The 12233-nt window shown below is 43.4% G+C and overlaps 1 protein-coding gene across 3 annotated transcripts in view; it reads left to right on the forward strand.

Annotated features, from left to right (window-relative positions):
• The window catches only part of DHX35 (DEAH-box helicase 35), a 66383-nt gene that overhangs the window by 9298 nt on the left and 44852 nt on the right, over window positions 1-12233 (forward strand). For all 3 annotated transcript variants that reach the window (XM_025932264.2, XM_086702190.1, XM_086702191.1), the window contains exons 3-4: window positions 369-461; window positions 7656-7733. In XM_025932264.2, the coding sequence (XP_025788049.1) occupies window positions 369-461; window positions 7656-7733 (171 nt within the window). The remainder of the gene's footprint in view (window positions 1-368; window positions 462-7655; window positions 7734-12233) is intronic.

Here is a 12233-nt window from a genome sequence, read left to right on the forward strand (position 1 = left end):
CCTGTTAGTGAACATTTAGACTGTTTGAAGTTTTGGCTGTTATAAACAACCCTTCGGTGAGTGTGCTGTATGTGCACTTCTTTGTTCACATGTATTAGTACGTCTGCAATTAAACTCTTTGGAAGTGACCGTGTTGAATTAAAGGTTAGGTACATTGTATATTTTGGTGAGTTATTGCTCTCAATTGCACTTGGTTCAGCTTATATAGACACCAACAGTATGTCTGCGAGTTGGAAATACATTTGGATAGTTCTTTTTAAAATTGACTTGCCTTTGGCCGACAGCTCATTTCATAATGTTTAAAAGTCTTTGTTTCGTTCTTTTGAGGAAATGTATGGCTTTTTACAACGTAGGGTTGTATTTTTCAGCTTCGGAATCATATATTATACTTGGTCGAAAACTATCAGACAGTGGTGATTGTCGGAGAGACGGGATGTGGAAAGAGCACACAGATCCCACAAGTGAGTATACGCTTCGACGTGTCTTTGCACTTATATTTGACTGGAAGGGTTTTGTAACTTGAGAACTCTCTTTACTATAATTTGCATTTTTAAGATCTGCCATCAGAGAGAAAATATCAACCCAACTGGATGTTTTTTATTCAACTTCTGGCTCTTGTGGTTCCTTTGATTAGTGTCAAAGTAACACTCGTCGTGGATTTAATATAATTCCACAGTAACGATTGAATAGCCATACTCTGAAAGGAACGGTGGGGGCTCCTTCAAAGAGGTGTAATGTGCAGTTTTGGCCTTCGAATAGTTACAGGGGAAGAGGAAAGTAAAAGGAATACTGCTATAGTTGTAAATAAAAATGGGCGACTAAAGAAATACCCGCTGTGGGAGTGGAAGGAACCCCCCGCGCAGGGCAAAGCCCTATCTAGCGTGGACACAAGTTGACGGAAGGATCGGGAAAGGCCTTGTAAGAGAAATGGCATTTAGAGTAGACAGTGAACACCCATGGCAGCTGGTGGGAAGACGTTCTCCTCCAGGGAATATTGTGCTCAGGGCTGCTGGGGTGTGAGAAGTGTTTGGGACTCAGCAAGAGTTCACAGTTAGGGTGGGATCAAAGTATGTCTTATGAGGGTGAAGAGTGATGTGTAAGTAAGTGGTCAGGGACGGGGGTCGTTGCAGGTCTTTCTTTCCTTTTTAATGTAGATTTTTATTGAAGTATAAAACGCATGTTGAGAAGTTCTAATGTCATAATTGTACAGCTTGATAAATTTTCACAAGTGAATACACCTGTGTTACCAGCACCCAGCTCAAGAAGCAGGACACTATTACCAGAGCCCCAGAAGTCCCCTTGTGTCCCCTTCTGGTCTCCTGGCCTCTCCTCCTGTTCCCGCAACACAAGGGTATTTCTTATTCTGGCTTCTCATACCACAGATTTGTTCTGCCTATTTTTTTTTTTTTTTAAATTAAAAAAAATTATGTATTTTTGATAGAGAGAGGCAGAGCGCAAGTGGGGGAGGGGAGGAGACACAGAATCTGAAGCAGCCTCCAGGCTCCGAGCTGTCAGGACAGAGTCCGACGTGGGGCACAAACTCACAAACTGCGAGATCATGCCCTGAGCCAAAGTCGGCCGCTTAACCGACTGAGCCACCCAGGCGCCCCTGTTCTGCCGATTTTTGAACTTGTATAAAGAGATAATACAACTTCCTTTACCCGACCCAATAATGGGTTTAGGATGTGACCCAGACGTAGGTATTTCTTAAAAGGTCCCCCGGTGATTAATGTGTAGCCCGGGAAAGACAGGCGGAAGGGAACGGACAGCAGTAGAGGAAGGACGGCAGGGCACATGGCGAGCTGCAAGGAAGACAGGTGCACGTGGTATCAAGCCCTTAGCAAATTACTTGCTTCCTGCAGAGAGCCACGGGAGAAGGGCCACGCCAAGTTACCAAGAGACTACCAGAGAGTCGTGATAATCCCAGCCATCGTCATCATGAAACAAGTAATGAGTAGTAACCAAGTGCCACATAAAGTGGTCACTTTGCACACGTTACTCTGTTTAATTCCCAGTGACCCTGCCAGGCAGGTACTGTTATTATTACCTTCATGTTACAGATGAGGGCATTAGCAGTGATGTGGAGGAGGGGGCAAGGGTGAAAGATGGGCCATGTGAGTTGAGGTGGTCTCAGTTTGTTTCGGAGTCAGTCTGTATGCTTATTTAGTCATCTCAACCTAACTGTGTTATGTTAACAAAGAACCTGAAAATCTCGGTGGCTTGAGAACCCAAAGGTGTATTTCTTCTTTACGCCGTGTGGTCTTGGGTCGATGACCCAAGATGGCTGCTCCACATGGTCAGTGGGACCTAGGATGCTGGCCCAGTTCTTGTCTGGGCCTTGGGAGTCTTCACGGTAGACGGCGGAATTGTGAGATGGCTCAGGTTTCAGGACTCGTGACTGGTTGTGGCACTCCTCACGTTGCTTTGGAGAAAGCAAGTTTCACGGCCAGGCCCGATAGCAGTAGGGTGGCTGTATATGTAATCCTCCTATCAGGTGGGTGGCAGATATTTGGATCCATAGTACAGTACAGCACAACGATCTGGTCATTTCCCCCAGCAAGGCTTAGCTGCCAGGTAACAGAGAGGGCCTGCTGAGCGGCGAGTCCAGGGAAAGAGTGGCCTGGAGGCCAGAGAGCGGGGTCTGGGGATCCAGCCTGGGCAGTGTGGCAGCGAACGAAGGTAATTTGTTCTAAATTTTAAGGTGTATTGTAACGTTTACTTTATTTTCATGTTTTTAATTTTGGAGGAATATTTAATAGGTTCACATCGTTTAAAATTCAAAGGCATGGAAGAACATCAAAAGAAAGGATTTCTCTTTTGCCCTATCTTCTGATACTCATTTCCTTTATACAGATACAACAGATGTTGGTAGTTTCGCAGATAGAGATTTTCTTACTGCGTTTACAGAAAAGTGTGCGTGTACCTCTTTTTAAAGCACAAATGGTGGCACGTGTCCATGCTTTAATATACCTGGTCCTTTTTTCCACTTAATGTGTCATTTTTCGGTTGCATAGATTCTCCATAATTTATTTTACCAGTTCCCAGTTGAGAGGCATTTAGGTTGTTTCCAGTTTTGTATTATCGCAGTGATGAAGTGAGTCAATTTTCATATGTATCATTTTGTACGCATATGGGTATACTTACAGAAGAAATAGAGGAGTTATGGAGGTAATGGATCCAAGGGCACGTACATTTGAATTTAATTACTTTTAAGGAACTGTATTTTCTTACAGGCACTGTGTTTTTTTTAAATTTTTTTTTTTTTTTCAACATTTATTTATTTTTGGGACAGAGAGAGAGCATGAACGGGGGAGGGGCAGAGAGAGAGGGAGACACAGAATCGGAAACAGGCTCCAGGCTCTGAGCCATCAGCCCAGAGCCCGACGCGGGGCTCGAACTCCCGGACCGCGAGATCGTGACCTGGCTGAAGTCGGACGCTTAACCGACTGCGCCACCCAGGCGCCCCTGCACTGTGTTTTTTTAATGCATTCTTCTGGCACACGGTTGAAAAAAGCACAAAAGAATAAATGGTAAAGCGTGAGTCTCCTAAGCTTTGCTGGTGAAATTGGCTAGGTCATTGTGATAGATGATTATAGTATTGGTCCGAATATCTGCTACCCCTCGTGTGGACGGATCATCTCCCTTTCCTCACCACGGAGTTTCTCTTCTCCGAGATTACCACAACTTCTTATTATGGCCTGGGAAAATTGGACAGGCTGAGTGAGGAGCTGAAGGTCATGGCAAGAATATGGAGCAGGTTTTCTTAGCAAACCGTCTTGCTGGATTTATATAATATCTTTCCTTGGAAAAGTACTGCATGCTGAAGCACCAAACACCAGTTTTGAAATTTCACAAACTATATGTAGAACCCAGATGATATTTTTTTCCCAGAGCTCTGTCAAAACAATGGATTATGCAAACAAGCTTCCTTACTACAATTTTTATTAGTGCTGTTTTTGACGGAGTGCTTCCTAATCCCACTCCTTAACAAGAGGACCGGATTTGGTGACCCTTAAAAAGAGCGGAGATGGAATTCAGCGTGACATAACACTGCCTTTTGATAGCAACACTATACCTGCTTTCGCAGCAGCTTTTCATTTCCATCTGTCAGTGGTCATTAGCATGCAGAAGTCTGAATCACAGGTGTATTGAGGAGACTGGCTTCGTGGACAGGTTGTTTGTTATTACGGAAATTCTTTTTCTTTCGCTTACCACTGTTATTAAGAGATTGACTACAGTTATGTATGTTTTATTTTGGATGGGAGAATTGTGTCCCAGTTTTGTGACAGGGCTGTGGTTTGCAGAGCTTAAATTCCAGGGCTTAGATTTTTAATCTGTCCCGGGACAAGTTATGTGATCTCTTTGTTTGCTTATCTCTAAATTGTTGATGATGCTGTTAACCTTCCTTATAGGATTTGTTGCAAGGATTAAATGGGCTTGTGTGTGCAAGGTGCTCAGCACGGTTCTGGCACTTAATAATGTAGTCCTTGAATCTTGGCTATTATTTCATTTTTTTTCTTAAGTTTTTTTTTTTTTTTCTTTATTTTAGAGCATGCAGGGGAGAGTGGCAGAGGGGGAGAGAGAGAGAGAGAGAGAGAGAGAGAGAGAGAGAGATGGGGGGGCAGGGAGGGAGGGAAAATCTCAAGCAGGCTTCACACCCAGTGAGAAGCCCGACGCAGGACTTGATCCCATGACTCTGGGATCATGACCTGAGCCAAAATCAAGAGTCAGATGCTCCAGCCACCCAGGTGCCCTGTAACTATTGTTTCTTGTGGCTCTGGTTTTGCGTTTGTGTTGTTTGGTGTGGTTGGTAGTGTCTTGTGTATGTATTTAATGTTTAATACAAGAGAGAGAAACTTGACAGTTTTTATAGCAAAAAACCTACATTATCTAAAACATGTTGTTCCTTAGTCATTTTTTTTTAAAACTGTTATTTCCAGATAATTCTGGACGAATGGAACAGTTGCAAAAACAATGCAGAATTCCCTTAAACCTCTCACCCCACCTCCCCTAGTACAGTAATCAAAAGCGGGACATCACTGTTGGTATGGTGCAACAGCTGGGCTGGAGATCGTACCCAGTCTCTTCAGTGTTCTCACCAGTGTCCTTTTCCAGTTCCAAGATCCAGGACCCCATGTTGCAGTTAGTTGTTATTTCTGCCTAGTCTTCTCTAGGCTGGCACAGTGTCCTAGCCTGGAGTCTCTTTCTCATCTTTCGTGACCTTGACATTTTTGAAGAGTACTGAGCATTTATTTTCTGGAATCCCTGTCAGTTTGGATTTGCATGATGTTTTCCCATGATTAGAATGGGCTGATGCATTGATGCATTTTGGGAAAGAATACCACAGAATTGCTGTATACTTCTCAGTGCGTCGTATCACGGGGTTTGAGATGCTAATGTCTGATCACTGGCGAGGTTCATCTTGGTTAAGGTGCCAGGGTTTTCGTATAAAGTTACTGTCTTTCCCTTTGTAGTTGGTAAATATCCTTGGGGGGAGATATTTTTAGAGTGCAGATACTCCCCTTCCCTTCAGGATTTGCCTCCTAACGTTAGCATCCCTCAGTGGATCTTTTGTTTTTTTCTTTTAATTAATTAATTTACTTTGAGAGAGAGAGAGAGAGAGAGAGCGAGAGAGCGCACAAGCAGGAGAGGGGCAGAGAGAGAGAGAGAATCCCAAGCCAGCTCCACACTGTCAGTGCGAGGAGCCCGATGCAGGGCTCGAACTCATGAACTGCAGGACCATGTGTGACCTGAACTGAAATCAAACATTTAACTGACTGGGCCACCCAGATGCCCCTCCCTCAGTGGATCTTGTCTGCAGCAGTTACTCAGGTGTTTGCTTAATACTTTTCTCTTTTCTCTTTTTTTTCCTTCATTAAATGGAATCTTCTGTAAGGAAGAACTGTCTTTTCTCGCTCATGTATTTATTTATTCAATTATTTATGTACATCAATGTGGATTCATGGCTCTATATTTTGTTCTGTGGGTTAAAACCCCGTGCTATCCTTTTTAGTTTGTTAGTTTGATCATTAGGAGCTCCTTTACTTAGGCCCTGTGTTCTTTCTAAAAGCCTCCGTCCTTTTTTTTTGAACCTTTCCTTACCTTCTAGTACCATAGGATGTTCCAGGCTTGTCTAAGGTTTTCCCTGCACTAGACCTGGAATCCAACACTCTGCAAGGAGCCCTGGTTCCTTTATTGGAGAATGGTGTTTAGAAATCAAGATTTGGGTGCTAGGGTGCCCATTGCTACTGAGGTGACATTGCTGTGAGTCTTCAGTGGGTAGATTTAGGAATCTTTATGTGACTACCAATCCCCACATATAAGAGCATCTGTATATCTATGTCAATCTGTATATGTATTAAAAACCTTGAACTTATGCCGATACTTCTGATTCCAGTCCCACACCACAGGGCTCATTTTAGCCTTTCTTGATTTGTAACTTTTCTCCAACAGGGAGAAACTCAGACCTCATTGTTTACAGTATGTTAACTTATGTGTTAGATTCTAGTATAAACATAAAGCACTTTTAGAATTGCTAACCCATATGCCCATTTGCTTATTTACTAACATTTGCTAACTGGATCACAGTTCTCTTTGTCTTTGGCTTTACAGCATCCAGTCCAGACATTGTTCTCCAGTTACTTAGGTCAGGTCTTTTCCACTGGCTTCGTTGTGATCACGTTATTCATTTGTACTACAGAAAGGGCCATGTGTCAGCGTTTGTATTTCCTTCTGATTTCCCTTCACTTACATCCCGGTCAGTTTGTTTATTTTTTGGGTACTTGAAGACCACGTGAAACATGACTGGCTCTAAGAGTCAGAGCTCCACAAAATCATCTACTCAGAACATTGTCACTCCCTCTTCGTCCCCTGCTGCCCTGTTTCTATTTCTCCCTTTTTCCTGCCAATCCTTCGTAGACCGGCATTCTCTCTAGTTCCTTCCCTTATTTCTTTTGAACAAGTGAGCAGGTACGTTTTTATGTAGTGGCATTTTTGTTCTTTTTTTCCTACTGTAGAATACGTACTCCTGGTGAAACAATGTAGACGTTATAAAAATATATAACTGATAACCACTGTTATCCACTTTAGGCTTTAAAAATGTAAACGATAAAATAAATATACAACAAATGAATACATAAAGCAAATAAATATGTAAATAAATCAGATAAATACACATAATCAAATTTTTTGTGTACTGATGTAATGGCGTATGTACACGGACAAAACCCAGTTATTTTTATTTAATCTGACTAAGATGTTTTGTATGGTTGATATTTACATTGAGTTGGCTCGGCGTGTACTTTAAAATTCTTTGTTCTGTGGATTCAGCAGCGTTCTGTGTGACCCACGGATAGCTGTTTATTCCTCCAGGCAGCACTGGCACCTGGAAATTAGTAAGACCGGAGCGTCAGAATGTTGACCATGTGCCTTGGTTCTTCTGATTATTAGCTCTGATGTGAACGCAGGCAAATTACCTAACACTTCCAAGCCTCAGATCCCTCATTTGCGAAATAATTTCCAAAATGTCTGCTGGGATCAGAACCCTCTGTTACTAACTTTGTCGGCGATTTTGACACAAGACGAGGTTACCTTGGGGGAAGTGGGTTCTGGAGAAGTGGTGTCGCGTGCAAACTTAGGTGTGCTTTTTTCTGCAGTACCTTGCAGAAGCTGGCTGGACGGCCGAAGGAAGAGTCGTGGGAGTGACCCAGCCCCGAAGAGTGGCAGCTGTCACAGTGAGTCTCTTTTCCGTGTTGCAAAAACTCCATCTGCATCTTCTGTTTTCAGTGGCTTATTTTGTTTTCTTGTTTCCTGAGAGCTCCAAGTGAATATGAAGTGGCTCCTTAAGTATTTTAATTCCTCAGTTTAAAAAGAGCTGTGACCTGCTTACTTTTGCAAAGTTGGTGCTTGTATGAGCTTGACGAATTTTTTAAGTAGTAATAAAGTACAGAGGAAATCACAACAAACAAAAAATAATGAAAAAACGAAAATCTCATCGCCCAGTGAAAACCTTTAAACATTTGTGAACACCGTTCCAAGCTCTGCTTTTATGTTCACGTAAAGATGAATCGGTTGGATGGACGGGAGTAGTTCTGCAAACATGGGGTCCCGGCTGTGCATTTGCCTTTGTTGGATTTAACAAAAGGGGAAACTGGAGTGAAGCAGGAGTCGGTGCTGAACGCGGGAGAGATGGGTGTTCGCCACAGGAAAATGTATGAGAGCTTAAAAACTAAGAAAAAAGATTCCAAAGAGCTTGACGATGTTACTCGTTTTTGAAACCACGTTCGGTAGTTTCCTGTGACAGACGAACAAATGCACACTTACTCTCTGTATATTTTCTCCCTCCGTTTGTTATAGATGCAGCGCTAGGATTTTTAATTTCAAGGGTTATAAATACATGTTCTTTTCCTGTAATCACCAATCGCTCCCACAGCTGATGAACTTTAATTCTAGTTTAAATAGAGCCAGTGTTCATCGCCAGTTCTCTTCCATGGTTTTGCTAACCTCGAATGGTTCATTTTGCCTTATTTCTTCATTGGCTGAATTTTCTGTGCCTGAGAACGTTTGATTGTGGTCTTTGTTACGAAATTCTTGGTTCACACTCTCTTTCCCTAGGAACTGTGCAGACACTTTGCACTGCCCTTGGCCTGGAGGATCACTGTGTAGATGCCTGAGTTCCAGTGGGTTCTCTCCGCTGCCCTCCTGGCTCACTTTCCCTGCTTGTAAGCTTGTTTTTGTGCCAGGATACATCTCGATGCTGATTGTTCTGTCTCATTTTTTCTTAAATATGGAAGAACTTTCCGCCTTCAGGTTCAAATCTCAGGTTTTCTTCTGTTAGATGTTGGCAAACTTCCGTTCCATATATGTTTTCTTTTGTGTAAGGGCGTCAATTCACTGATATTAGATATCCTTTGTTTGCTTTTAGTGTTTATCACCATCTCTGGAATCATCTGCTCTTTTGTGGTTTCTTTTGTAAGATTTCTCCAAGCCTGTCCGCAATGTTTGTGATTGTTTTTAGTCAAATGTATTCTGTTTGGGTTCCTTTATATCTCTACTTGGGTCTCATAATCACTTCTTTGAAGGTTTTTTTCATTTTGTTTTGTTTTGTTATTTGTTTTGCTTTAAAAGAGAAGTGAGGGGCGCCTGGGTAGCCCAGTTGTCTGACTCTTGGTTTCAGCTCAGGTGGTGATCTCATGGTTCACGAGTTTGAGCCCTGCATTGGGATTCTCTCTCTCCCCTCCCCTGCATGTGCACACACACTGTCTCTCTCTCTCTCTCTCTCTCTCTCTCCCTCAAAATAAATGTCTAAAATGGGAGGAGATATTACAATACATTACAAATTTTAAAGGTGATAATATTACAAATTTTTTTTAAAAAATCCAGGAAAATAACACAGTGCTATTATTAACTGCCTGACACATTTCTGTAAATCCTTTTGGCCGGCAGTTGTTGACTGCCTTGCCATGGATCGCCTCTTCACACGATAGTGATTTCCTATTCTTTTTTTTACAGAGGGAGTAGAGCAACATTTTCGTGTTTCCCTGGAACAGTCGATTCACATTTGCTTTTTATTATTGCCACTGAGGAAAAGTTTCTTTAATTTTGTAAGTGGTTGTTTGTAGCATTGTATACATTTGGGGAATTGTTCTCAAATTTGAGAAAAGCCTCTCAGGGGTCTGTCCTATGGAAGCTGTGAGATTTGGGGACCTCCACAGACTGACTTGTGACCTGCCCACTTAAGACCTTAATCCTGCTTGTTTCTTGGGAAAACCCCTTTTTCGTGTGTGCCGGAACCTAGGATTAAACTGTGGAAAAGACTTTTAAAATTTCTTTTTAATTGCTTTTTTGCTTGTGTTCCTGCCTTTCTTTCCTTCCTGGTCGGCTTTGCTGCGGCGGGCTGGCGTTAGTACTCTGATGATAATTGCTCATCCTTGCAGTGGGCCACCGACGGCTGCAGAATGTCGAGGCTCCGCTGGGCTGGATAACGCACGGCCTCCCCCCGCCTCTCTTCTCCTCCTTCGCTGGGCCAAGGTGGGGCTGCGGAGCTCGAGGCGCACGCCGTAGTGATTGCAGAGGTCTGTCCAGGCTCATGACAAAATTCTTTGGGCTCTCTGGCTTAGGATTCGATACTTGCTGCCTGACTGCATGCCTCTCCTTCAGTCCTCTCCCCGTTGTGATTGTCTGCTATCAGAATGGATTTCCACTGAGACATGTCCTAGGTCTTCTGGACCCGAACACGCTGCTGTTTCTTGTCTTCCTAAAATAAGGATTGCCCGTCCTGACTGTTGGGGCCGTGGCGCCACATTAAGCCGTCGTCGGCCATGGTTGACCTTGGAGCCTCTCTAGAGTCAGGCCTCAGGGCATCTGGCGGCTGTGCTTCCCAGTTTGTTGTCTGGCCTTGTGGCTCTTTCCTCCTTTCATCGGAGATACAGGTTGTGGCTGATAATATGTGTTATTTCTTTTATTGTTTTAAATTCGCTCTTCAGAGGAATGCCTCTATTTTGCCATCTTTACCTAGACAAGAAACTAATCCTGTTGCCTTGAGTTACTTGTGCTCTGTACTGAGTTTTAATTATTGTGTCATCTTTTTTGTCCCCAAAGTCCATTTTCTGATTGTCTTCAAGGCAGAAATTATCGATAAACATTTTTTCTGAGCCTGTGTAAGTAAAAACAAGAGATAACAGTTGGGAAACCACTAGACTTAGTAACCTTCTATGTCACTGAAAGATGACTCAGTTACTTAGGAATTAGAGCAATTTTTCCTGTATGTAGTTCGGACTCCCAGCTCTTAATCACTCCGCGTTTTGCTCCAAATTTGTAGCTATGGATAATTTCCACGAAGCCCCATGCCTTCTCTTGAAAGGTCAAAGAGTGTATAAATCAATGGGGTAGTGTTAATAGAGCTGTGAAGTTGGGAATGCTACATCTCAAAAAGTACTTTGTGTGCAGACTAAACTCTGAAAACCATCTCAGAGCCTGAGAACAGATTGCACAAGCCTTTGCTCGATCTCCGTGAGAGGCGGTCCGCCTAATGAGGATATCTGTTGGACTGCTAGGGTCTGGGTTCGCCTTCAAGACCAGGCCCTGCCTTGACCTGTGATTCAGGACAAGCCCTAACCCTGTCTTACTTCGGTTTCTTCCTCTGGGAAAACAAGGGTACCTCGCCCACCTCGTGGGCCGTGCGCGTATTTAGCGAGATACAGTTTTTGGAAACTTGGAGCACAGCACGGGCCAGTGGTTAGTGCTCGGTGACTGGGTTCTCCTTTTTGTTTCCTTTTCCCTGTGTTTGTTTGCCTGTGTCAAAAACATAGTATTTACCCAGTCCGGTTGATGGAGTCATTGGGAGTGAAACTTAAATAGTAGAGGTAAAAATCTGTCAGAAAGCCTTTTCAGTGTCCAGTGATGTGATCATACATGAAAGACTAAAATAAAAAGTTGGAAAATAAAATATCTTGGATAGCAGATGCATCCGAATCATGAAGTAATAAGGCTTGGCCCGAGGGCTGAGTGCAGGGAGGCTCCAGGCTCCTGCCCCTGGGGCCGCCACAGCCCAGCGGCACTGGCAGGAAGCCCTGCCTGCAGACACCTCCTGTGCCGGCCCACGTCCCCGACCCAGGACTCGGAGACTCCGTGGAGAGGTCACCTCACCTGTGGGAGCGGGTGCCCGGCTGCCTGCCTCGCGTGGGGGGCGGTGTGCCAGGTCCCCGGGAAGCCTCTCTACTACCGTTTGCCTGTGGTTCTTTTCAGTTAGGTAGTTTATACGGTGAACATTAAACTCTTTATTTTCTTTTTATTGCTCTCCCACTTTGATATTTATCTATTATTTCAAATATTCTCCATTAATGAGTTGACAGCCTTTGCCTTCGAGGGGTGGTGGGAGTTCTTGCCGTTGGGTTTTGTCTTCTCTTTCCTGTGTTCACCTCTCATTTGTCATATGTTGGTAAGTGAAGAAGAAATCTATGGATTGTGGTCTTTCTAATATATTATGTGTCTTGTTTTCTACTCTTACTTTATTAAGGTAACTTGGATCCTTCATTAACCTTCTCACCTGCTTATCCACCCTGTTCCTTTTTTTCATCTTTTAACCTACATTCTTCTTTTTTGTTTCCCCTTTTACTGCTTTTTTGGTAGCTGGGGCACTGTTGCAAATTGTTGTAGGTTATCTGCCTCCGGAAACGTCATTGCTTTGCCTCCAAAGGGAAAATGAACTTGGCCCAGTGTTGAATGGGATCATT

Source organism: Puma concolor, chromosome A3 (genome assembly GCF_028749965.1).
Source record: "Puma concolor isolate L17-30 chromosome A3, mPumCon1.1.hap2, whole genome shotgun sequence".
NCBI lineage: Eukaryota > Metazoa > Chordata > Mammalia > Carnivora > Felidae > Puma > Puma concolor.